The sequence below is a fragment of the Trachinotus anak genome, unplaced genomic scaffold (genome assembly GCF_046630095.1).
Source record: "Trachinotus anak isolate AG129_WGS33_773 ecotype Australia unplaced genomic scaffold, CSIRO_AGI_Tana_v1 ptg000002l, whole genome shotgun sequence".
NCBI lineage: Eukaryota > Metazoa > Chordata > Actinopteri > Carangiformes > Carangidae > Trachinotus > Trachinotus anak.
The window spans coordinates 28,059,771-28,082,199 of record NW_027273853.1 but is presented as its reverse complement, the minus strand read 5'-3'; the positions used below and the strand labels follow the sequence as shown (position 1 = coordinate 28,082,199).

Sequence of the window (22,429 nt, the reverse complement as noted above, 5' to 3'; positions counted from 1 at the left end):
TCTTGACCTTACCCTGTAAAGTGCCTTGAGATAATGTATATTATGATTTGGCGCTATACAAATAACATTGAATTGAATTGAATTTGGCAGCTAAGGAGACGTGATGGTTCTCTGTAATCTAGGTCATTGTTTTCCAAGAAGAGTTGAATTGAGGGCAGCTGGACTTTGTTGTAGATACTTGAAGATGTTTCACCTTTTTCATCCAGTTTCCCTCGATTCAACTTTTCCTGGACAACTGAAGAGACAGATATTCTCAGGATTTGGTGGAGACCAGAGCTAAGGAGGAGGACTGAATATTGGACTCACCTTCATTAGCTGGACACAAACACAATTCTGATGGGATTATCATGTTGCTTCGTGTCTGCTGGATGTAATTGTGTTTGCAGCATGTTCTGCTGACCCCAAGTTGCCAAAACATCAATTAAAACTTTTACTTCAGCTGCTTTCTTTTGTATCTGTACTTTGAGATCCAATGAATCCAAATTGCAGTCAATTAATTTTCTCTAACATGACTAATCACTAATAGATTCAGATCATACAGACTGTGAAACAGATGCACATCTATCTTGTCCAGGTGCTGAATGTGAACTCACAACCTTGTAAATTACTAAAACTCCCTCCTGCATAAAGAAAAGTACAATATTCACAGCAAATGAGGTACAGAGGAATCAAAAAGAGCTTTAATTAAAATTGTGATTAGAGAAGTAAAGTCTGTTACCTGTGTCTGTTACAGGAAGTGTGTTGAGTGGTAGAAGGTTTCATGGTGGTGACACGAAGCCAAAAGCTAACAAATTATTTCCTAATTAGCTGTTAGTTACTGATTTTGCCATGTTTTTATAGTTTCAAAGCCAAAATGAATCTAATTGTTTAAATGTGGATGTGAAGGAACCTCTGTGTTGATGATTAACAGTAACTGAACCTGTGTCCTGCAGGAGAGGAGGTACCCAAAGTTCGTCTCTGCCGACATGGAGGCTCTGTACGTGGAGGAGCTGCGTTCGTCCGTCAACCTGCTGATGGCGAACCTGGAGAGTCTCCCCGTGTCCAAAGGAGGTCCGGACTTCAAACAGAAGCTCAAACGCTCCTCTATGAACAACTCCTTCCTGGACATGGGAGACGAGGGAGACATCCTGTCCAAGTCTGACGTCGTGCTGTCCTTCACTCTGGAGGTGTGTGTGTGTGTGTGTGCGTGTGCGTGTGCGTGTGTGTGTGTGTGTGTGTGTGTGTTCGTTCTTGCATGGCTATCTTTTCAGGTTTAGACATTGGGACATTTTTGGAAAGTGAGGACATTTTATCCGTCACACCTTCAGAAGGCTGTTTGAGGGTTAAGGTCGGACTTAGATATAAAGCATTCCCTACCTCAACCTGTGTCACAATTCAGGGGCTGCAGCCTTCGCAGGACGCTGTCTACCAGCGTGTGTCCTTTCGTAGCCATCAGCAAAGGCTTTTCACTTCGTGTCACCAGCTGTTCACACCCTTACTGTTGCGTCACACAACACAAAAACGTGCGTTTTTAAGGCCCTTAGTTTTAACAGTTGTTATATGAGCTGTTGAAAGGAACTGAAACCAATTACTTACATTTACCAGTGTGATCCTGAGGCTCTCGGTCAGTGTTGTTAGCTGCCATATTATTTTCATTACCTGCGTACAGTGAATCTTCGGATAGGTTGAGCCATGAAGGATCCACCCGTTGTATCCTTTGTTGCCCTGGTGGCTGCATTCACAATGGAACAAGCTAGTCGCACCACTGCAAAAATGCAGCCTCTGAAGGATGTGGCCCCTGAACTGGGACACAACTTGTGTGTGTCCTCGTAAGTTACAAAATCCATAAACACATAATGAGTTTTATGTGTTTGGTTTCTGCTCACTCCACTGGGAAACAGGCTTATTGCTCAGCCACTGTTTTCAGCTTGAGCCTCTATTGTGCTTGATTTAAACGACATTCGTGGTAGTCGACAGTAGTTTGATTTGACTGAAGCCTGAAGGAGGCAGCACGTGCAGCAGGAGGAGCAGCTCACATCACCTCTGCTGGTGTTTCCAGATCGTGATCGTGGAGGTCCAGGGTCTGAAGTCTGTCGCTCCAAACCGGATCGTTTACTGCACCATGGAGGTGGAGGGAGGAGAGAAGCTGCAGACAGACCAGGCTGAAGCCGCCAGACCACAGTGAGTTCAGTGTCTCCGTTTGGTCTCAGAGGAATAAACATTTTACAGGTTTGAAATACTTGTTGTCACATCACACTTGTTATGTTACATATTGGTCCTTGATTGACTTCAACACAAAATCATTCTAAATGAGATTTACAGTGAGCACAGAGAAATGTTTCCCTTCAGCAGATGAATGTGAAAAAGGTTGTTCACTGTCAAACTCATTACTGACTGCACATCATTCTGCACATTGAAGGTCAAACATCCATGGTGCTGCAACAAAAAGCCAAACACACGTTTGAGTGGAGCGGTGCTTCAGAGAGAGATGCAGCATTGTTGAGCATTTCAACATCTCTGTGCAACTTTCATTTAATACATTTCTGAATGTACCTCTGGGCTGTTTGGACCTAAAAGTGATGTGTGTGTGTGTGTGTGTGTGTGTGTGTGTGTGTGTGTGTAAAAATGGTCTGAAAGTCTGAAACTGAGGTTTAATTATTTTGACAGGAAGGATTATAAAAAATCCATCATAAGTCATTTTAATTTTATTTTTTATTGATAATGAGATATATCCCATTTAATAGCAATTAATTTTCAAAAACTAAAATTATTTATTTATGAGGGCAAAGACATTGTCACTTTTCATGTCAGCACCACATGAAGCAGGTGAATTAAATTTTTCTTCTACAGTGACAGCGGAGGGAAAAACAACGCAGCCACTGTGCAAATATAAACAGAATTAGATAATTACAGCTAAAATATGAACAAACTATTGACAAGAACTTAAATTGACCTCAGTTGACCTGTTGTAGCCTGAACTCAGGCCTTGCTCCGTGATTTAAACTGGGATCATGCATGAAGGCAAACTGCTGCAGAGGCAACTGTCAGTAAGTTCTGTGTCTTCGCTTCATACAGTCGACTGCTCGCGGCTGTTTTAATTTTATTCTGAAGGCTGAAGTCGCGCTCTGCTGCCACAGAGAGACTGGAATTATCAGCACCACTTCAGACTGAGTTTTGAAGTTAAGGAACATTTCTCACAGGGAAGTCATCAGACGTCAGCAAGACGCCCTGAATGTGGGATTTCCTGATCCTGCAAGTACTTGTTTTACCAGGAGGAAAACGTGCACCCAGGGCCTTCTGTCAGTGACACACAGTCAGCACCTGGACGGCAAGGTGCGCTGCTCCAAGGGAATCCATGATGTAGTCTGCACATACAGAATCTTCCGTCTAACTCTGCTCTAATCTGTCAAAATGACCAAATCTTCACATTTTTCCATCAAAAAAATCAATGATGAATATGAATATTTGGTTATCGTGCCCCCTGGTCTGAAAAATCTCAGCAGCTAATGAATGGATTAACACGAAATTCTGCCTTTCCAGAGGATGAATCCCACTGACTCTGATGCTGGCTTTTCCATGAGATTAACATTTGTAGTTTTAAGTAAAACGTCTCATCAGCTGTTGTAATTGTAACAACTTTGATGATCCAACTTCTCGTCTCGCTCGTCCTCAGATCAGAATTGAATTGCTCCATGAAATGGTTTTACATTCTGAACTGATTGAACCCTGCTGCAGCTTAATATGATGATGTTTTACAGCACAGATCGAGCTGAAGACGAATTTCTCGTCGTTGTTATTTGATGGATGGTTACAGAAGGTCTCTCTCCTCACAAAAACCAACCCAACAAAAGTTTAAAGACTCTCACACTGCGCTCCCTCTTTAACTGAATTGTAGGCTGCATGAATTTGGGCCATGGACTCCTCCGTTATGACAATTTCAAGTAGTGAAATGCCCAACTGTCACCAAGGCCAGCAGGAGCGGGAAAGTGGGATCCCAACAAAGGTTAGTGTTGATGGAGAGTGTGACACAGCTCTGGGGCTGAAGAGACATTTACAGGAAGCTTCATGTTACAGTCGGCCCCCCCTTCATCATTGACTCCTAACTGGATTAACGTCTGAGCTCTTGAAGATGAAGTGAACACACAGAAGTCAGTTAAACGCCTCCTTAACACAGTTCCCTGACACTGAACCACAGCTTTAAAATGCAAACAGATTTGCAAACTACATTTTATGTAACAGGGGAAGAGTTTGACCCTTCTCTTCCACACTCAGCCGCCCTGAGCCGTGTTTCTCATTCTGCAGTCAAGGCCGCTACAGCCAGGATCTGAGGCTGTTATGTAACAGTGATGGGAGTCGGTCTCTCCTCAACACACACGCTGGTTTTTGGAGGGAAGCCCAGTTGAGCTCAAAACTGTTCTCATATTTCAGTCCCAGTCAGAGCTCTGATGTCTTTCACTACAGCCCATCAGGAACTGAGTCTACAGAGAGGAGCTTCACGAGCAGGTATGACCTTAAAAAACAGCAAAGACAGTGAAGGTCAGTGGAGAGACTGAAGCCCCTGTGAGCCTGTAACGTTCATCAACCACCATCAAACCGAACAACTGGATGGATCTTCGCTCCACCAGTGGGGTATAAAATGTTTAGTTTGACCGGAGGCTGGTGCCAGAGGAAAGTTCATGTTGTTGTTCTGTGCTCTGTACGGTGGCTGTTTTAGGACATCTCAGGCTCTGTTTGTCAGGCACAGCTCTACTGCAGAACTTGTGCTGAGCTGTACTTTGAGCAGGATGTGTCCCGTCATAGCCGTCGTAGACCGCGAAGGGTGAACCGAAATGAAACGGTCAGGTCTGTGGAGGACTTTTTTTTTTGGCCTTTTAGTGCCTTTATAGGTCAGTGAGAGAGTGACAGGGGATGGAGGGGATGACATGCAGCAAAGGGCCGTGGGTCGGATTTGAACCCAGGGCCGCTGCCTTAATGGTACACGCTCTACCAGGTGAGCCACCGAGGCGCCCCCGTGGAGGACTTTCACCTTGTGTCACCAGCTCCTGTCACCTAGCAATCTGGACAACATGTAACTTTATTTGCACAAAAACTCGAGATTTTAGGGTCTTTGCTTTTAACAGTTGAACCGTCAGCTGTTGAACTGAACTGAAACGCAACACTTAAGATCCTCGGGCTCTCTGTCTGTGTCGTTTGCTGCCATAGTATTTTCATTACAGGCGCACAATGAATCTTGGGATAAGTTTGACCACACAGGATCCACCTGTTGATGCCATGGAGCTCAGTGGGTAAAATGCTGTGATCGGCTTTCAGGACAAACTGACAGCAAGGCTGACTCCGTCCATCAGAATCATTATTAACATACACAGCAAATTAACACCCAGTTTATCATCTTCAGCTATACACAGTTAAAGGTGCTATATGTAATTTTTTTAACTTTTGCTACATACGTCAATGTTAAATGTATTTTTTGGTTCTGTCTTCACTCCTCATGTTTTCACACAAGATCCAGGGTTTTCATTTTTCTGATTGAGCTAGACAGTCTACCACAACACGACTTCTACCAGCATTAACCAGCATTCAGTTAACACTAATGAGGTTTATTTTACAGTGAGGGGCAAATAAAGCATCGCCAATGTAATTTCTAAACCGTGCTCCTGATTAGCAGAAAGCTTTCATCTCCGCCTGGTTCTGTGTGTGTGTGTGTGTGTGTGTGTGTGTGTGTGTGTGTGTGTGTGGCCATGGCGTCGTGGCCGTGTCACTCTGGGCTCATAGTTCTGGGTGACAGTTGTTGGTGGTTGGATGTCTGGCGCGCAGCGGGGGTCTACACAGTAATGAGGCTGCCCTTTCACACGCTCCGGCTGCTGGGGGAGAGGTTTTTTTTTTCTTTTTTCTTGAAGGGCCTCTGTCGTCCAGAATCACAAAACAGAGCCAATTAGATGAGCTCGCCGTCACCTGACGACCTCGGTGGTCAACAGGGATCCTGTCGAGCGGTGAACCAGCTTTACTGCAGCTCCTGTAACCTTCACTGTAATTAGCCTGCAGAGCACTTTCACATCACTCATCTTCAATAATGACATCGTAGTTAACTATAATTACACGGACAACATGATTAGCTGTGATTACACCGGCGTCCAATTACTCTGATGACTCCTGCAGTTGTAGCGTAACAGTGCTGTAATCACTGAGGACCTTTTCATTAGTAATACCCTTAATTATTGTGGAATGTCAAACATCTGTGAACCTCTTTACAGACCCTACCACTGTCTTATTACAAATCGCTCTGGATTATTGATCCGTTTTTTTGGTTGTATTCCAGGCTTTAGTTGCTTCTGTTCAGGATTAATTCATATTTTCCATGTAAATGAAGTTTGTTAATCATCTTGGTTCTGTATCACCTGCATCAAGGCTTCACACACAAACATGCATCTTCTTCCAGACAGATGGACTTGGATGAAACATGGACCAGACTGTAACAGTGATGTGAATCTTTTTCTGTCTGGGTTCAGACTGATGTTGAACATCACAAAGGTTGTCCAGATAAAAACCATCTCCAGAATCAATCCAATGCTCTGTCAGCCTGATCTGGAAAAAATTATTCATGTGTTTATCTTCTCAAGACTTGACTGTCACTTCCTGCCTGTCACTCTCCTGCCTCCAACTACTTGAGAACGCAGCAGCTCGCTTACATTTTTGTTTTTCAACAGACAACATCACATCTATTTTAGAATAAGATTTTAAAAATCCCATATTTTACTCTTCTCCAGTGTTTTATCTGAAGTGTTGATCTCCATCAGAAGATATATCTGTGGTTTTAAGAACCAAAAACCATCTCAGTGTAGTTTTACATCTCCTCTCTCAGGCTTCTCTCTGGAGCTCGAGTAACAACAGGTCAGTCAGCCAATCAGAAGAGAGGATCTGAGCCTCTCCTCTGATTTGCTGACTGTTTTCTGAGTGATCAAATAGAAATACAGCAGATTTCAGGTAAACCTTAGAGAAACCAAATTCTGCAAGGTTGGATGGTGGGTCCAGGTGGGCGGGGCTTGGGGAATCGCTGAGGGTGGTGACATCACAAAGAAATTTAAAATCAAAGAGACACGGAAATCTCAAGGTCAAGTTACAGAACCAGTGAAGACTCTGAATGAAACCATCATCATGTCATCACTCACGTTCACTTTAAAACACTGATCTCAGGTCAGTTAGAACATGTTTGTGTCTGTTCATGAGTCTTTTGTAGCTGAATTCTGATTACTTTAAAAATTCTGTATATGTGTGTGTGTGTGTGTGTGTGTGCGTGCGCACTTGTGCGTTTGTGAGTGAGTGAAGCAAACACACCTTTCAGCACAATGTTGCCTTGGAAACTGGGATGACTGAATATGCAGCTCGACTTTGCTCCTCGCCCTCAACAAGTGAAGGGGTCACCACTTGTCATCTGTGCACCACGCACACACACACATACACACACACACACACACACACACACACACACACACACACACACACACACACACACACACACACACACGTAAAATGACAGTTTTGACATAAAGGCGTGTAATCGCAGGAGCACGGCTCTTGGTTTGCATAATGGCCGTGTCTTCATCATCCTGAGCGGAGGGCGTCACTCGGCTCCATTAGAGTTTCTGTGAGAGGAACAATAAGTGATTCTTGATAACAGCTGCCGCTGAGGGGACTGTTTACTGCCTCTGGATCTGTGACTAAGACCTGATGTCATGTTATTGCAGGAAACTGAGCAGAATGTCTGTGGAAAAATCCTAATTGTGAGTCTGTTTGTATTTAAGAACGTTTTGTCTTTCAGGTGGGGAACTCAGGGCGACTTCACCACGACTCACCCTCTGCCCTCGGTCAAAGTAAAGCTGTTCACAGAGAGCACCGGGGTCCTGGCTCTGGAGGACAAGGAGCTGGGCCGGGTGAGTCCACCTGTGTGTCACGTTGGACCTGAGTCCGATCAGTTGTTTCACTTTAATCACATAATTTTAGGCTCAACAGTTACTAGAATTAGCTTTTCCTTACATTACATTAAATATAGAATATGCTTTTAAATACAACAACAACAACAGCAGTTCTTCTTATTGTTGTTGTTATAAAGATTTAAATATGTATATGTATTTATTTGTTTTATATATTTGTTAAACAAAAGGGTGTTTTTTCAGTAAAACTAATAATATAAATATCAACATTTTAGATATTTATCAGTGTTTGACCACCTCACTTTGTTGGAAAATGAACTCAAGTGTCTCCCTGGATAATGAGCTAATTAACTACTGGACGACTGAAGTGACAGGGTCATATTTTTAAATCCAGACAGACTTGATGCTGGACTTCCTCCATGTGCGCTGACATCAGCAGCCGACTGGAAACAGTCACTTCTCATCACTTTCACTTCCTGTTGGTTCAGACAGCGGCACATCAGTCAGCATCAGTATCAATGCCCCGGCAGCTGAGGGGGGAGGAGGAGGGGGGAGGAGGGGGATGGTTAATTGTAAAAGCATGTGTCCTTTTAGAGATGTGCTGGATTATGTGACACTTTCCTCATGAATTCTGTCTTTTCATGTGAAATTCAGACGAGTCTTGTCACATGTAATGATGATATTCAACCAGTCGACCATCAACCCTCTGATTCGACCCACAGCCTCTACTGTGGTAGGCGTACTGGACCTTGGTTGTCACGGTTACAATAATTAACACAGACTGTACCGAGAGCGGCATACCTACCTTTGTTGCCATGGTTACTATAATAACGGTTAGAATTTGGTTAGGTTTGGGAAAAGATGGGTTAAAATAAGTATTTTCTTAACATGAGACGATCTTTGTTGTCATGGTTACAGTAATAACAACGAACAGTCATGGATAATAGAAACAACATAAACTGCTCCTGTCACATGGGAATCGAACACCGCTCTCCTGTGTCATATTCATCCATCCACCCCAACCTCCTCCTGACGTGGACTTTGTCGCTCTATAAACTACGTCACCGCACTTTTCCCTTTGCTCCTGTCATCGTTACTACGACCACTAGATGTCGCCTAGCAACAGAACCTAACGATGGGTCATAGTGACCTGCTGACAGACGACCTGTGGGCTCGTTTTTTTACTCAGTGAAAGTCTCATGAAAACATCTATGAGCCAGTCGTCCAAAAGCTGGTTCAGAGTTTGAACTGGCGCTGACGCACTGATGACCAGACTTTATGACTTAACTCCAGTTACTGTGAATCACATGTGTCTGTATCACGTGGCCACTGAGCTCTACCTGGGATTCTAGAAACAGTCTTTCGTCTGTGGTGAAACTTCTTACTGTGTCTGACCGCAGCTGAACGGAGATGCTGTGCTAATTGCAACATGAAATACAGTAAGTTCACACTGCAGATGTGGATTTATTTCAAAGCCTGTTCACAGATCAGGGACCAGTCAACTCGCTAAAAAGAGCAGAGACTCCTCGCTGTTTTTATTAGCATGCAGTGCTAAATCAAAGGCAACAGGACTCACTTTAGATTCATGATGACATTTCACCCTATAGTGTGATTATTTTAGCTTCACCAATTGCCTACAGCAGCAGGTCTCTGTAGATTTTAACAAATATTAGTCAACGGGAGGAACTCGTGCATCTGATGGGAACTTTTTCACCACTCATATCAGCCATTAGGAAACATTGTTTTTCCACTGATAACAACTTAACTCAGCTCAGATGTGACTGAAGGTGATCGGCAAACAGTAAAATAAGACTGAAAGATGCACTGTGATCTGACTGACTCTGATTGGACAGTGAGGGATGAAGTCTGAGGGATGAAGTCTGAGGGCTTCAGGTTTCTTTCATGATGTTGGAGATGTTAATGTGAGTCACACTCACACATCAACACAACCAGTGTGTGTCAGCAGACTCCTGACTGAGTTACAGACAGATGAAGGACACTGACGACAAAACACAGTGAAGAAAATGAGCCTCTCACTCTCAATGCAACAATCTAGAAGTAAACGCAGACTGTTACATCCTTACATTCACTCTCGGTGTACATACATGAATGTTATTGGTCGCAAACTACAAAATATGGATTCACCGATCCAACTGATCCAAAGTCAGGTTCTCTCTCTTTTTCTCAAATTTAAAACCTGTCTACTTCACCTTGTGGATCTTTTTTCAGTCTAAGGTAACACGAGGTCAGGCCATGCTGTGCAGACTAATGGCAGACACAGTAAATTTAATAAGGACATAATAACAAAGAAACTGTATTTAATGTGAATCTGCCGCCTCCTTAAACCCACTGTGATACTGATGAGGCCGAAGTGATTGGTGGCTGCTACAGAAACACTGAGGATGGTGTAAAGACGTGTCTGGAGGAAACACAGTGGACGGGTGTTATTCTCTGTCTGATGGTGAGTGAGGCAGCATAAAAAAGCCCCACAGAGACAGACGAGACCGAGCATTTTAAAGACTGATGTGTTTATTTATGGTTTTGAAAAGATGGAGCTGAGGCTCGGCTTCAGGGTGGACAGAAGTTAACACCAACAAAACAAATCTAACTATAGCAGATATTGCCTGGTAAGGTCTAGGGATGGGGTCGAAACCCGGTTTTAAACTGGCCCCAGGGCGAAATTTTTAAAGATGGAAGTATCAACAAGCTCCAGATCATTGATTCTGCTCTCAGTACTGTAGAAGTGAAGAAAATAGATTTCCTGTTTGTTATTGCTGCAGAATAATTCTCACATTTTATTTCACCAACATCTGTGATGGATTTTCACAGTTTCCAGTGAAGAAAATCTCTCTCTCTCTCTCTCTCTCTCTCTCTCTCTCTCTCTCTCTCTCTCTCTCTCTCTCTCTCTCTCTCTCTCTCTCTCTCTCTCTCTCTCTCTCTCTCTCTCTCTCTCTCTCTCTAATAGCCACTGTCTGTGTTGGGGGGTGTGGATGGAGGGGTGGGGGGGCAACTCTGTGTCACATGCTGGATGACCGTGCAGCACAAACACACACAGACCTGCTCTTAGTGACAATGGTGCAGATACGTAAATGTTGAGAAGTCTTTCGCACATAAAGGCGGAAACATGAGTGAACTCTCCAAACATCAAATGAAAGTTTGTCACAAAGAGCCAGAGAAATGCACAGTTTGAACTGTCGAGCTCGTGTTCATCCGTTGTTGCACCAGGTGTGTTTTGTGTACAAGCAGCCTGGAGCCCTGACACAGAGTCGACTAAAGTACACAAACACACCTAACCTGCCTTCTTAAAATACTCCTGGTTTTATTGATTGGTGTCATGACCATGTCACTGTGTGTCCCGCCCTCCCCTCAGGTGGTCCTGAACCCGACCACCAACGGACCAAAGCAGGCCGAGTTCCACAGGATGGTCGTCCCCAAGAGCAGCCAGGACACTGAGCTGAAGATCAAGCTGGCGGTCCGCATGGACAAACCCCCCAACATGAAGCACAGCGGGTGAGTCTGCTGCTGCCTTTCTTTGAAAATCTGTCAGATTGCAGGATAAGGAAGAATAAAGGTACATCATAGCTGCAGAGCTCATGTTTCATACATTTTGTCAAAAACAGCTTCCATATCTTCAAAAAGATGGTTCTCCTCTGATTTGAAGTTGGCAGTCGAGATGTGACTGAGGGAAGTAATATTTGGTTTGGAGCTGAAGGATCTCCAAGGCAGTGCGGCCCTCTCTCTTTCCAGACCAAAACTTTTTTTTTCAGCCTGAAAACATGTTTCTTTCTGCTGTAAAGTTGGACATTTTAACGTGGGAGTCTGTAGGGACTGTCTCACTGTTGGAGCCTAGTGACCTCTAGTGGTCATTAGAGGAACTGCAGCTTCTGTGTCGATGCTTAAGTAAAACCTAACACGTCAGTTTCCTCCCAAAATCATTTCTGAGAAACTTGTGTCTGTTCAACCTGTGTGTAAGTGAGTTCAAACAGTGTGTGTGTGTGTGTCTGTTTTGGACCGGGCGGGGGTGGGGTGGATGAGTGGACCTGAGGTGCAGGTAAATAGGAAGCAGGAAAAAAAACCAAGATAACACTTCTCAAGTAAAGGTCAGCTGAAGTGTTGTACCATCAGGATCAGGTGCACAGGTGGAATGACAGGAAGGAGAACAACACAACCAGTAGATACAGACACACACAGACACACAAACACAGACAGAAAGAAACTGGGGACAAACGAAACAATAGAACAAAGAGGAAAGCAGGTCCCCCAACACTGTCAGGGAGCTGGTTAAAGCATGAGCAGGCTGACAGCTCCACCTCGTGGTCAAATACAGGAAGCAGAAACAGTCTGTGCTGCATCAGAGGACGCGGTCACATGATTATGAGACGATAACAACTCATTGGTTGATCCTGTGTTTTAATACCATATTCAGACCTGTTGTAATACACACGTCTGTCAAACTGTCAAACTGATCCTGACACACGTGTGTTGTTTACACAATATAACCTAAACTCAGACATGATTCACTGCATTACAGAAATTAATTTGTGATGGTTTGACAGTTAATTTAAAATCAACATAAAAAATGAACACTGAAAAGTTTATTTATTCATGAGAGATTGATTCTGGTCTTTGCTAACCATCATCCATCAGAGGTTTATCTCAGTTTCCTGTCATGTCTCTGTGTGTGTGGCTGTTTCTAACATTTTCTCTGTATTATGAGCTGATGTGAGTCCCCTTCACAACCGCTGACTGAGTCCTTTCACACGTGTTGGTGGGTATGACAGGAGTCAGTCCGCAGTTTAACATCTGATTCTTATTTCCTGTGTTGTTCCTCCTGTAAAATAATGAAGACGATGCACATCAGAGTCGAGATCGTTGGTGTCTGATGCACCACTGACGTGTCATGATAGCTGGACTTTAAGTTTAATTGAAAGATAAGCTGAAAACCATCAGTCCTCTAAGAATCTGACTCAGAGCAACATTGAACAAGATGACTGAATCATGTTTGTGGTGCAGTTGTTCCACTGTCGCCTCACAACAAGAAGGTTCTGGGTTTGAACGTGCCGGCTGCCTGAGCCTTTCTGTGTGGAGTTTGCATGTTGTCCCCAGGCCTGCTCAGGTTTTCTGCAGGTACTCCGGCTTCCTCCCACAGTCCAGAGACATGCAGCTTCCGGTTAAGTGGTTATTGGCTCTAGGTATGAATGTGAGTATGAATGGTTGTTTGTCTCTATGTGTCAGCCCCGTGATAGACTGGCGACCTCTCCAGGGTCTACCTGCCCCCACCCAATGTCAGCTGGGATTGGCTCCAGCCCCCGCTGCAACCCTGTAAGGATAAGTGGTATGGCTAATGAATGAATGAATTTTTATTTCACATTGTTCTGGAGTCAGTGATCCAGCTGCCATATGATTTTAACAGTATTTTCTGATCCACTTAAAGGATTACGATCGAGTTCAGAATTTAAAATCAGAGTTGATTTTCTTGCTCTTCTTCTTCTGGTAAATTATGGAATGAGAAGTAATCATGTGAATTTACTGGGCAATCCCTGAATTAGACTGATGAAAGTGAATTTTATTTTGTTTTTTGAAGATTTAAATTCATTCATTTATATTTACATAGTTTCAGATTTAAGCAAACTGCACACACGTAAAACCAGCTCAGACTTTGTGTCTGTGTGGTGCAGTTCTCATTGTCTGCCAGAAGATGGCAGCAAAATCTCATTTTCAAACCCAGAGACCTGCAGTTGATCCTCCTCTATAGCTGTGTGTGTGTGTGTGTGTGTGTGTGTGTGTGTGTGTGTGTGTGTGTGTGTGTGTGTGTGTGTGTGTGTGTGTGCGCGAACTGTTTTAATGAATCAGCTGCTTTTTAAAAATGTAAAAATCTTTGGGGGAGGCCCGATGACAGAGTGGTTAGGACGCGTACCACATGAGCTGATGCTCTTAGCAGGCGAGTGCCGGTTCGACTCCCGACCGGCCCGACTCTTTCCTCTGTGTCATTCCCCCTCTCTGCCCCTTTCCTGTCACTCTCTACTGTCCTGTCAAATAAAAGCAAAAATGCCCCAAAAAAATATCTAAAAAAAAAAAAGTAAAATCCTCGTAAAATTACAAATTTTACAAAAGCAGTTTGTCTCCATTGTTTTGATGGAATGTTAGAAATGAAACTAGCGACTCAAAAACAAACTGTTGCCATTTATGTTAAAGCAAATACCGAAAGGTGCTTGATACAGTCATCAAAAACACACACTGGGACCTAAACATAACACACTGCAATTAAAAAACCCCAACCCACGTTCAGCCTACAGTCATTTAATGTTGATAAACAAACTAGAAAATGAAATTAAAATATGTTACACAGTCTGTTTACCGCTCCGCGTCATTTACATCATTTACATCAGGTCACAGATTTTCATTCACATCACAACTCCTGTCACTTCCTCCCTCAGCAAACACCTTGGATGAAATAGTTTGTGTGACAAACAGTGTGACATCTGCGTGTGACCTGGAGATTGTTTGATTTGTGTTAATGTTTTGATCACATTTAAAATGATCTCAGCTTCATTGAGGGAGAGAGAGACTGTTGATATTGTTGGATGGTTTGCAAACACCAGGCTTGGAACTGTACGTTCTATAACAAAGTTTCCTACTTTTGTTGTTGGCAAACAGCAGCTAATCAGCTCATGTGTTCCTTTATGTGCGACTTCAGAGGGATTATAGAGTGAAACGTTCTCTGTATTCTCACCCAGTGAAGGAGCCGTCACAGCTGAAACAGGTTTCTCTACAATACAAACATGATTAAGAATGTCATGAGCCGGAAACTCTCAGGTTAAACCTGCAATCTGGTGCTCAGTGTTTTGCAAAGCACACTGATAATCTGACAGTTGCGTGACAAGAAATGAGAACTCAAAATGATTAAAAGTTGAAGTCATTGTATTTAAAGTTGTTATCGCTGCATTTGCCGTTTTGGAACACAGTTAGCAGAAGCATCAGATTCATGAGGAGAATGTAGCAGTTGTGGTTGTGTCCGTGGGCTATTGATGGCTTTGTAGTTGATGGAAAATATTTTTTTTCTCTTTCAATAAAGCTACGCTAGCAATTTCCCCCTGCTTCCAGTCTTTGTGCTAAACTAGGCTATACACATCCTGAAACTAGTCCCATTTCCACTGGTCAAAAAACCCACTAACAACAATCAGCATTCACACCTGGGTCATCTAACTCTGCAGTAGACGTGTAGTATTATTATCAGCTTATTAGCTTTGATGTGAGCATAACACCTGGGTGAACATGCAAATTTTTGCCCCTTTCCAATCTGTGGCATCTTTCAGAGCTCAAACACTGTAAACACACCTGTCACCTGTCCAGCATGGTGCTGTTACACCAGAGACACCGTTGCTACACTGCACTCAGAGTGAGTTGCAACCCCGAAATAAGTTTCAAAAACACGGAGGCTCCAACACTTACAGGAGCACCAGCCCAGTTTTACTAGTTTGCACAGCGGCTAGCAGCTCACTCTTTCTCTCCTTCGTCCACATCTGTGTGTGTGTGTGTGTGTGTGTGTGTGTGTGTGTGTGTGTGTGTGTGTGTGTGTGTGTGTGTGTGTGCGCGCTTTGTAACTGTATGTGGTGATATTGTGTGTGTCCTCTCTGGCAGGAGTCCATTGACTTTTTTAGCAAGTTTACCAAAATTTAAAAAAACCCATTTATACCCACTGATTTTGGTGTAAAAAGAGTTTATGTCCGCACTGGAAGCACAGATATGAAACTGACATCCACCTTCACACTGAACTATGTGTTTGAGTCAAAAAGCTTCTGTGTTTCACAGTTTTCCCTCAGTCTTTCCCCCTGACTCTCATCCTCCTCCTCCTCCTCCTGACAGGCTCTGTCACTGTAATGAACACAACACTGTGGGAGTTAGGCAGCTCTGTAACAGGCTGACTGACAGAAAGATTAATAAAAAAAAAAAGGGGGGGGGGGGGGGGGGGGATACAGCTCAGGTACACTTTCATCAATGTCCACAAGGGGTCAGTGTTAATCTCCCTGTGAGTCCAGCATGTCTCTTGCTGTGTTCGTATTCGACTCTGACTGACTTGGTCAGTGCTGGTGACTGCAGAGGTGGAGTTTGAAAAGTCTGCAGTCAAGTGGGACACACTCTACTTCCTGTAGCGTGAGTGAGGCCAGGTTATCATCAATAGTTCAGACTGTTTTGCAAAACCTACACACAGTGTTTACTCATCATATATGTTGTTATATGTTATATATTGCTCTAAAACATTTTCAGGCCAGACACAAGCCCCCTTTAGTCCCTTGACACATGAAATTACAGTGGCAAGAAAAAGTCAGAACCCTTTGGAACGACCTGGTTTCATAAAATGTGATTTGGTCTTCATCGAAGTCATACATGTAGACAAATAAGTGTCCCTAAGATAATATCACACCAACTATCATAATCATTTGTGTCTTTAGAGAACACAGCCATTGAACATTCACAGTGCTGATGAAAAAGTAAGTCAACCCTTGGATTTGATAACTGGTCAAACCTCCTTTGGCACCAATAACCTGAAACCAGCTCTTCCAGTAGCTGCTGATGGGACCTACACAATATTCTCCAATATTCTCCTGAGATTCAGCAGGTGGTCATGATGATGGAGGTCTGCAGAGACCAACCTTTGCAGAGCCCTTTCTTCATCATGCGTAGAGCTTCATGTTCTTCCCAAATGATTCAACCTAAGTTTCTTCAGTCCATCAAACATTTTCCCAGTAGTGTTGTGGAGAGCAGCAACTCCCTCTGTGGTGTCCATGGCAGGACTTCCTGCTCCATGATCTGTGTGTGGTCAACTCATGAACAGAGATATGAACCAGCTCCAATGACTCTGAGCTTCTTTGATACCTCAGTGATCATCTTTGCTTTTGGAGTCATCTTAGCTGGATGTCCTCGTCCAGGGAGAGTAGCCACAGGCCTGAATCATCTCCATCTCCATCTCCAGACAGTTTGTCTGACTGTGAACTGATGCAGATCTAAACACTATGAGATGACTATGACACTTTCAGCTTCATGCTAATCAATAATTCTTGATCATAAGCTTTCTGAGATCTTTTTTGTGAGGCCTGGTTCACATCAGCAGATGTTTCTTGTCTCTAACTCGCATCTCCAATCTGCTTTCATCGATTGGACTCCAGGTTTGATGAATCCTGACTCTCGTAAGCTTTTGTTGATGTCATCAGCCAAAACGCTCACCTACTTTATCCAGCTACACTGTGACAGGACAAGAAGAGTACAACGATTTTTGTGATTTTAGTTAAAACTGAGTTTCTTTGTCTGTTATTGTAACTTTGATGAAGATCATGATGATATTTTAAGGAAAAATATAAATAAATGGAGGTAATTCCGAAGGGTTCATTTGCTTTTTCTTGCAACTGTTTATCCAAGTTTTATGAAAACATGGAGAGCGATAGGTTAAGCTGTGTTGGGTTAAAGTCACACATGGAAACCTGCTAGAGGTTACAACACTTACAGAAAGATAAGATTTTCTGTTTAATTGAGAACCATAGACTTGTGAAGAGAAAAGAAATCTAAAGGATAAAATGTGACCTTAAAGGGCATTAGTTATTTTACAGTAACAACTCCTGAACTTAACTGGTTTTAAATGTCTCTTGTTGGAAATGAACCATAGGAGGTAATGAAGTGCTGTCGTCACAGAGCTGGTTTCCAATTGGAGAGCAACTGCAGCTGCCTTGATCCCATGATATTTTGAAGTCGTAAGGCAAAATTTTTTACCAGCAGACATTGTTTTAAGTCAGCACCATGCAACACATCTTCTGGTTCATGTGTTCAATCTGACTTTCCGTCATTTGTGCTTTGTTAACACAAGCACAATCTGTGAGACAAAGGCTAACGGGGCGAGCAGGGCCTGTGTGCTGCATTTGTGATAAATAGTCCAAGCAGATGCCAATTTTTTTTATTGCTTAAAGTAAGAAAAAGAGCATAGAAAATGTTTCAGCACATTTATTAATTTATTTCATGGGTTCAGACTTCAAAAGGTAAAACATGAAAAGGAACCTGAAAAGGTTAAAGATGTGAATCCATTAAGAGGCTGACGGATGCAAGAGCATGTTTTACTGTCAGGAAGAGGTGGGCAGAAAAATAAAAAGGTGCACAAACAGGAAACTTGGTTCACAGATGAGCATCAAACACATTTACGTTTGATCTTTATATATATATATATATATATATATATATATATATATATATATATATATATATATGATTCTGGTTTTATTTTTTTATTCTTATTTTTATTTTTTTATTATTTATTTTTTTATTCATTTGATGCATTAAGATGACAATGAAGAATGTTTTACCCGTGAGGCACTGTTCAGAGTGAGCAGCAGGGGAACACAATTCTTTTTTAATCACATGAAGGGTCTCTGAATGGAACTGGATCTGTTTGCACGTTTTCTCGTGTTTCCTGTAGAAGATATTTATTCTTCACCCCGTTTCCCATCAGGTGTTTGAGCCCGGAGAGAGTCAGATGCTGTTTCACCTCTTGCTTGTACTGAACATGAACAACTGCTGCAAATACAGCCTGCTGTTGATTCTGGTTCTTATGATGCTCTGATATTTTATGAAATCCTTAAGTACAACACAGCAGCACTGCTGTGATCCCCTTCTTGACATACATATGTAACATATGTATATTATGTATGCATATAGGTCATTCTTTCTTATAAACAATAACCAAAATCTTTAATGAAGGCAGTTTACTTCTCCTGTTTTTTTTCTTAAATAAATGACAAATGTCAGTTTTTCTTATTGTGATGCAGCAATTTCTCTTTTTTGTTTTATTCTGTTACACTCAGACTAATATCTAGAAAATTCTTGAAAGATGTGAAGATTCTTTTCCTTAAGAAAATAAGCCCAGTGTCTCATCACTCTAAAAAAAAAACAAAAAAAACCTTAAAGTCTGAATATCCGGCTAAATGACCAGTTAAAGATGGATGTTTTTTGCAGCGAGGACTGTTAAATGCCTGCAGTGAACTCTCTGCCGTCTGCAGTCCATCTACACAGCCATGTCGTCGTGCAGCTCAATGGATGTTTGAAACCCCTGCAGGAGGAGGACAGACGGCCAAATAATTTTCACAAGTGGTCGGCGAGCGGTGCCACATGTTAACCCGGAGTCGTGCAGAATGGCCCAGATTCTCTGTCCAGACGCGCTGCAGCCTTGACTGGAGGCCTTTTCTTTAAGGGCGGGCAGCAGGGCTGAAGAAAGAGGTCTCGCCATCGATTGATTTTCCTCACTTGCACTTGCCTGTATCCCACGCTTCTGGAGGCCCGGGAGCAGCCATTGATTGAGAGGCCACGCTGGTCATTCTTCCATTTTCCTCAAGACTTCCTCAATGAGCTGCTGTCTGTGTCATGGCCTCTCTCAGCTCTGGACTCATTACTTTTTCCTTTTAGTTTCCTCATTAGCGGAGGACATTTATGTCTCAATGATGGCAACAGCTGGGGGTGTGATGGCAAATGTGGTGTGTTATATTGTGACAAAATGGATCCTAATTTTAACAGAATTTGATCCTTGAAGACTCAAAAGTCCTCTGTTTTTTTCGTTTATATGTGTTAAATATCCCTATAAAGTCCCCATCTTCAAGGTCCCATATTGTATAAAGGTAGATGTCCATGTGTTTGTGATTATAAAGCAGGTCTAGGTTCTATATTAATACTGTGAAAGTATCAAAGCCTCAGTCCACAGAGAAATGCACACAGCCTGTATTCAGAAACTGAGCCTCAAAACCAGCCGTCAGGACTTCTATGACTTTGTGATGTCACTATACAGTCTATACCAGGGTTTCTGAAACTAGTATTGGAAGGTAAAAATCGGATTTCTAGATAAGGTCCAAGGTCCGGAACAACTAGTGATAAGCAAATCCCTTTTATTAAATTTGCTTACAACTTACAACCAAAATAAATGGCACTGTTTGCCTACAGTTGTTTGCTTGTGAACTTAAGCTGCTCTAACTTTTGACAGTAAAGTGTAATGTGCACTGTAGTTTTAGAATAAATTTGAACTAAACAGCCTGCAGGACTGCACATGAATGCCTTTTAGCCCTTAGCTGACTTGCTAATGTTGACATGAAGCCTGATAACTGAAGCGCGTCAACGTTGTGTTATATGTGCACTGGCTGTCAACGTTGCCACGGTTACTTCTTAATCTCGGGCCAGGATCAGCGTAAAAATCAAAACGATTTTATATTTTACAAAATGACCAATTTATTGATAAGAATAAAACATTTTTTAAATGTAGTAAACATACACTTGTATCGATTGACATTCCAGCCCACCTGGACCCACCATCCAGCCTTGCAGGATCTAGTTTCTAAAGTGTTTTCCTGAAATCTGCTATATTTTTGTTTCATCACTCAGAAAACAGTCAGCCAATCAGAAGAGAGGCTCAGGGCATGTCTGCTTTGGCAGTTTGCTTCAGGTCACAGTCGTGCTGAAAGGTGAACTGAGTCTCAGCTCTCATTCACTCTGGACCGGGTTTTCTTTAGTTCTGTGTGTTTGGCTGCGTTCATCCTTCCCTGACAAGCCACCCTTTAGCCAACTCTAGGAAGATACTGGAAGTTCCAGACTTTTTCTATTTCCCAGTTATTGAAGCCAGAACATTAGGAATGGTTTTATACCTTTGCTGTGGTCTATAAATCACTCCAACTTTATACAGAGACTTCCTTGGACTTCATGGTTTTTGTCACCATCAACTGTGGGACCTTTTAATAAAAACAGTTGTGAGCATTTTTAAATTACGTCCAACCAATTTTTTGCTACATGTGGATTCCAGTCAAGTTCTAGACATCACAAGAATCACCTCAGGATTGACCTGATATCAGTTTGGAGCCACAGCAAAGGGTCTGAATATTTCTGTAAGGTTTTTTTTTCAGTTTTTGGTTTTTAATAAATTTGCAAAAATTCCTGTAAACAGGTTTTTATTTTATCATTATGAATTAATGAGTGTAGATTGATGGACATAGAACATCCATGTAAAATTAAATCTACAACACAATAAAGTGAAGGGTCCGAAGCCACTGTATCAAAAATAATGGTTGCAACAACAAAAATAACACCAACAGTTTGTGAAAACCACGTTTTTCCTCTAAGTTGACGTTATGTTGATTGTGTTTCAGGTACCTGTACGCTCTGGGACAGAGAGTCTGGAAACGCTGGAAAAGAAGATATTTTGTTCTTGTTCAGGTAAGAAACTCATGAAACTTATACCAGGTGACAGAAATTGATCTGTGATTGATTTGGAGATTGTGTTTTAATATCAGAGAGGCACTGCAGGCTGGAGAAGACTACAGCAGTGGACTGACATTAATAAACTGTTATTCCACAGAAGAAAAGGAATTTGTGGAAATATGAAATTATTCATTAAACAGAAGTTTTTGTGTGTTCAAACTGCATTAGATCCACAACTCAGCCTTCACAGAAAACATGTCCCCACAATGAAGCATCTCTTACAAACATTGATTTTGCAGAGGGCAGGCAGTCGGAGGGGGGGGGGGTCATCTCACATCAGCCGCTCTAATTGAAAGGTTTTTACATCTGTCTGAGCAGTCCTGTTGAAAGCAAAGTTAACTAAGTTCTAGTTCCGAAATTTTCTTCCACTTTTTTGTTTCAGCTGTTACTTACTTTTGGAGGACTTGGTCACCCAGAGCAGGGGGAGACATGTATCAGGATCACAATCAGTTTTATTGCCAAGAGTGTTTTCACATACAAGGAATTTGTGCTGGTGTTTGGTGCAAAATGTAAATAAAAATGTCGTCTTGTCTGCGTCAAACAAAAAGATATCATCTGTAGATTGAGAATTATTGATATTTTTGGTGGTTTTGGTTGAGGATGTTAGTAGTTCATTGAGTTCATTAGACTCTCCTGAGGTGGCAGCAGGGTGTTGTCCCTGTAAGATAGCTTTGCAGCCATTCTACCTGTATTTTCTCTTATTTTGGTGGGTGTGACTGTCTGGAGCTTGTTAAGCACAGAGGACAGCGGCTTCATCTTGACGTTTGCGCATGTGCATTGAGGACAAACCTGGGATCTTCGACTGGTGATCAGTTTCAGCCAAAGTGTGCAAGGCAAGCTGTGCTTGACTCGGCTTCTACTGCACTGAGAGCATGGATGCATTATAAAACCTGTTATCTTCATCTTAACGTCTTCGAATACATTCATGACTGAGATCAGTTAAAATGAACGTATCACGCGCATGCGCAGACATATGCGGAAACTAAACCTGCGCATTAACCGTTAAGAGGCAGCAGGAGCGAAAAAGACGAGGTAATGACACTAATTCATCCTCTCTGTGTGAGATATGCTGTGAGTTTGAGGAGTTGGAGGCAGAATATTGTAACAGGAGTAGCGCAGGTCCTTTCAGGAATAGATCGGTACGTAGGTCGTGTGCGTAGCGGGAGAGAGAGCGGTTATGCCGGCGACCGGGGGGAGAGTTAGCTCGTTGGTTAGCAGTTAGCTCGTTGGTTAGCAGTTAGCTT

General features: G+C 42.5%; 1 protein-coding gene across 10 annotated transcripts in view; it reads left to right on the top strand.

Moving 5' to 3' along the window:
* cadps2 (Ca++-dependent secretion activator 2) overlaps positions 1 to 22,429 on the top strand; it is a 186,456-nt gene that overhangs the window by 75,365 nt on the left and 88,662 nt on the right. For all 10 annotated transcript variants that reach the window (XM_071460078.1, XM_071460068.1, XM_071460090.1 and 7 more), the window contains exons 5-9: positions 933 to 1,166; positions 2,039 to 2,160; positions 7,796 to 7,907; positions 11,278 to 11,417; positions 21,074 to 21,140. In XM_071460078.1, coding sequence (XP_071316179.1) covers positions 933 to 1,166; positions 2,039 to 2,160; positions 7,796 to 7,907; positions 11,278 to 11,417; positions 21,074 to 21,140 — 675 coding nt within the window. The remainder of the gene's footprint in view (positions 1 to 932; positions 1,167 to 2,038; positions 2,161 to 7,795; positions 7,908 to 11,277; positions 11,418 to 21,073; positions 21,141 to 22,429) is intronic.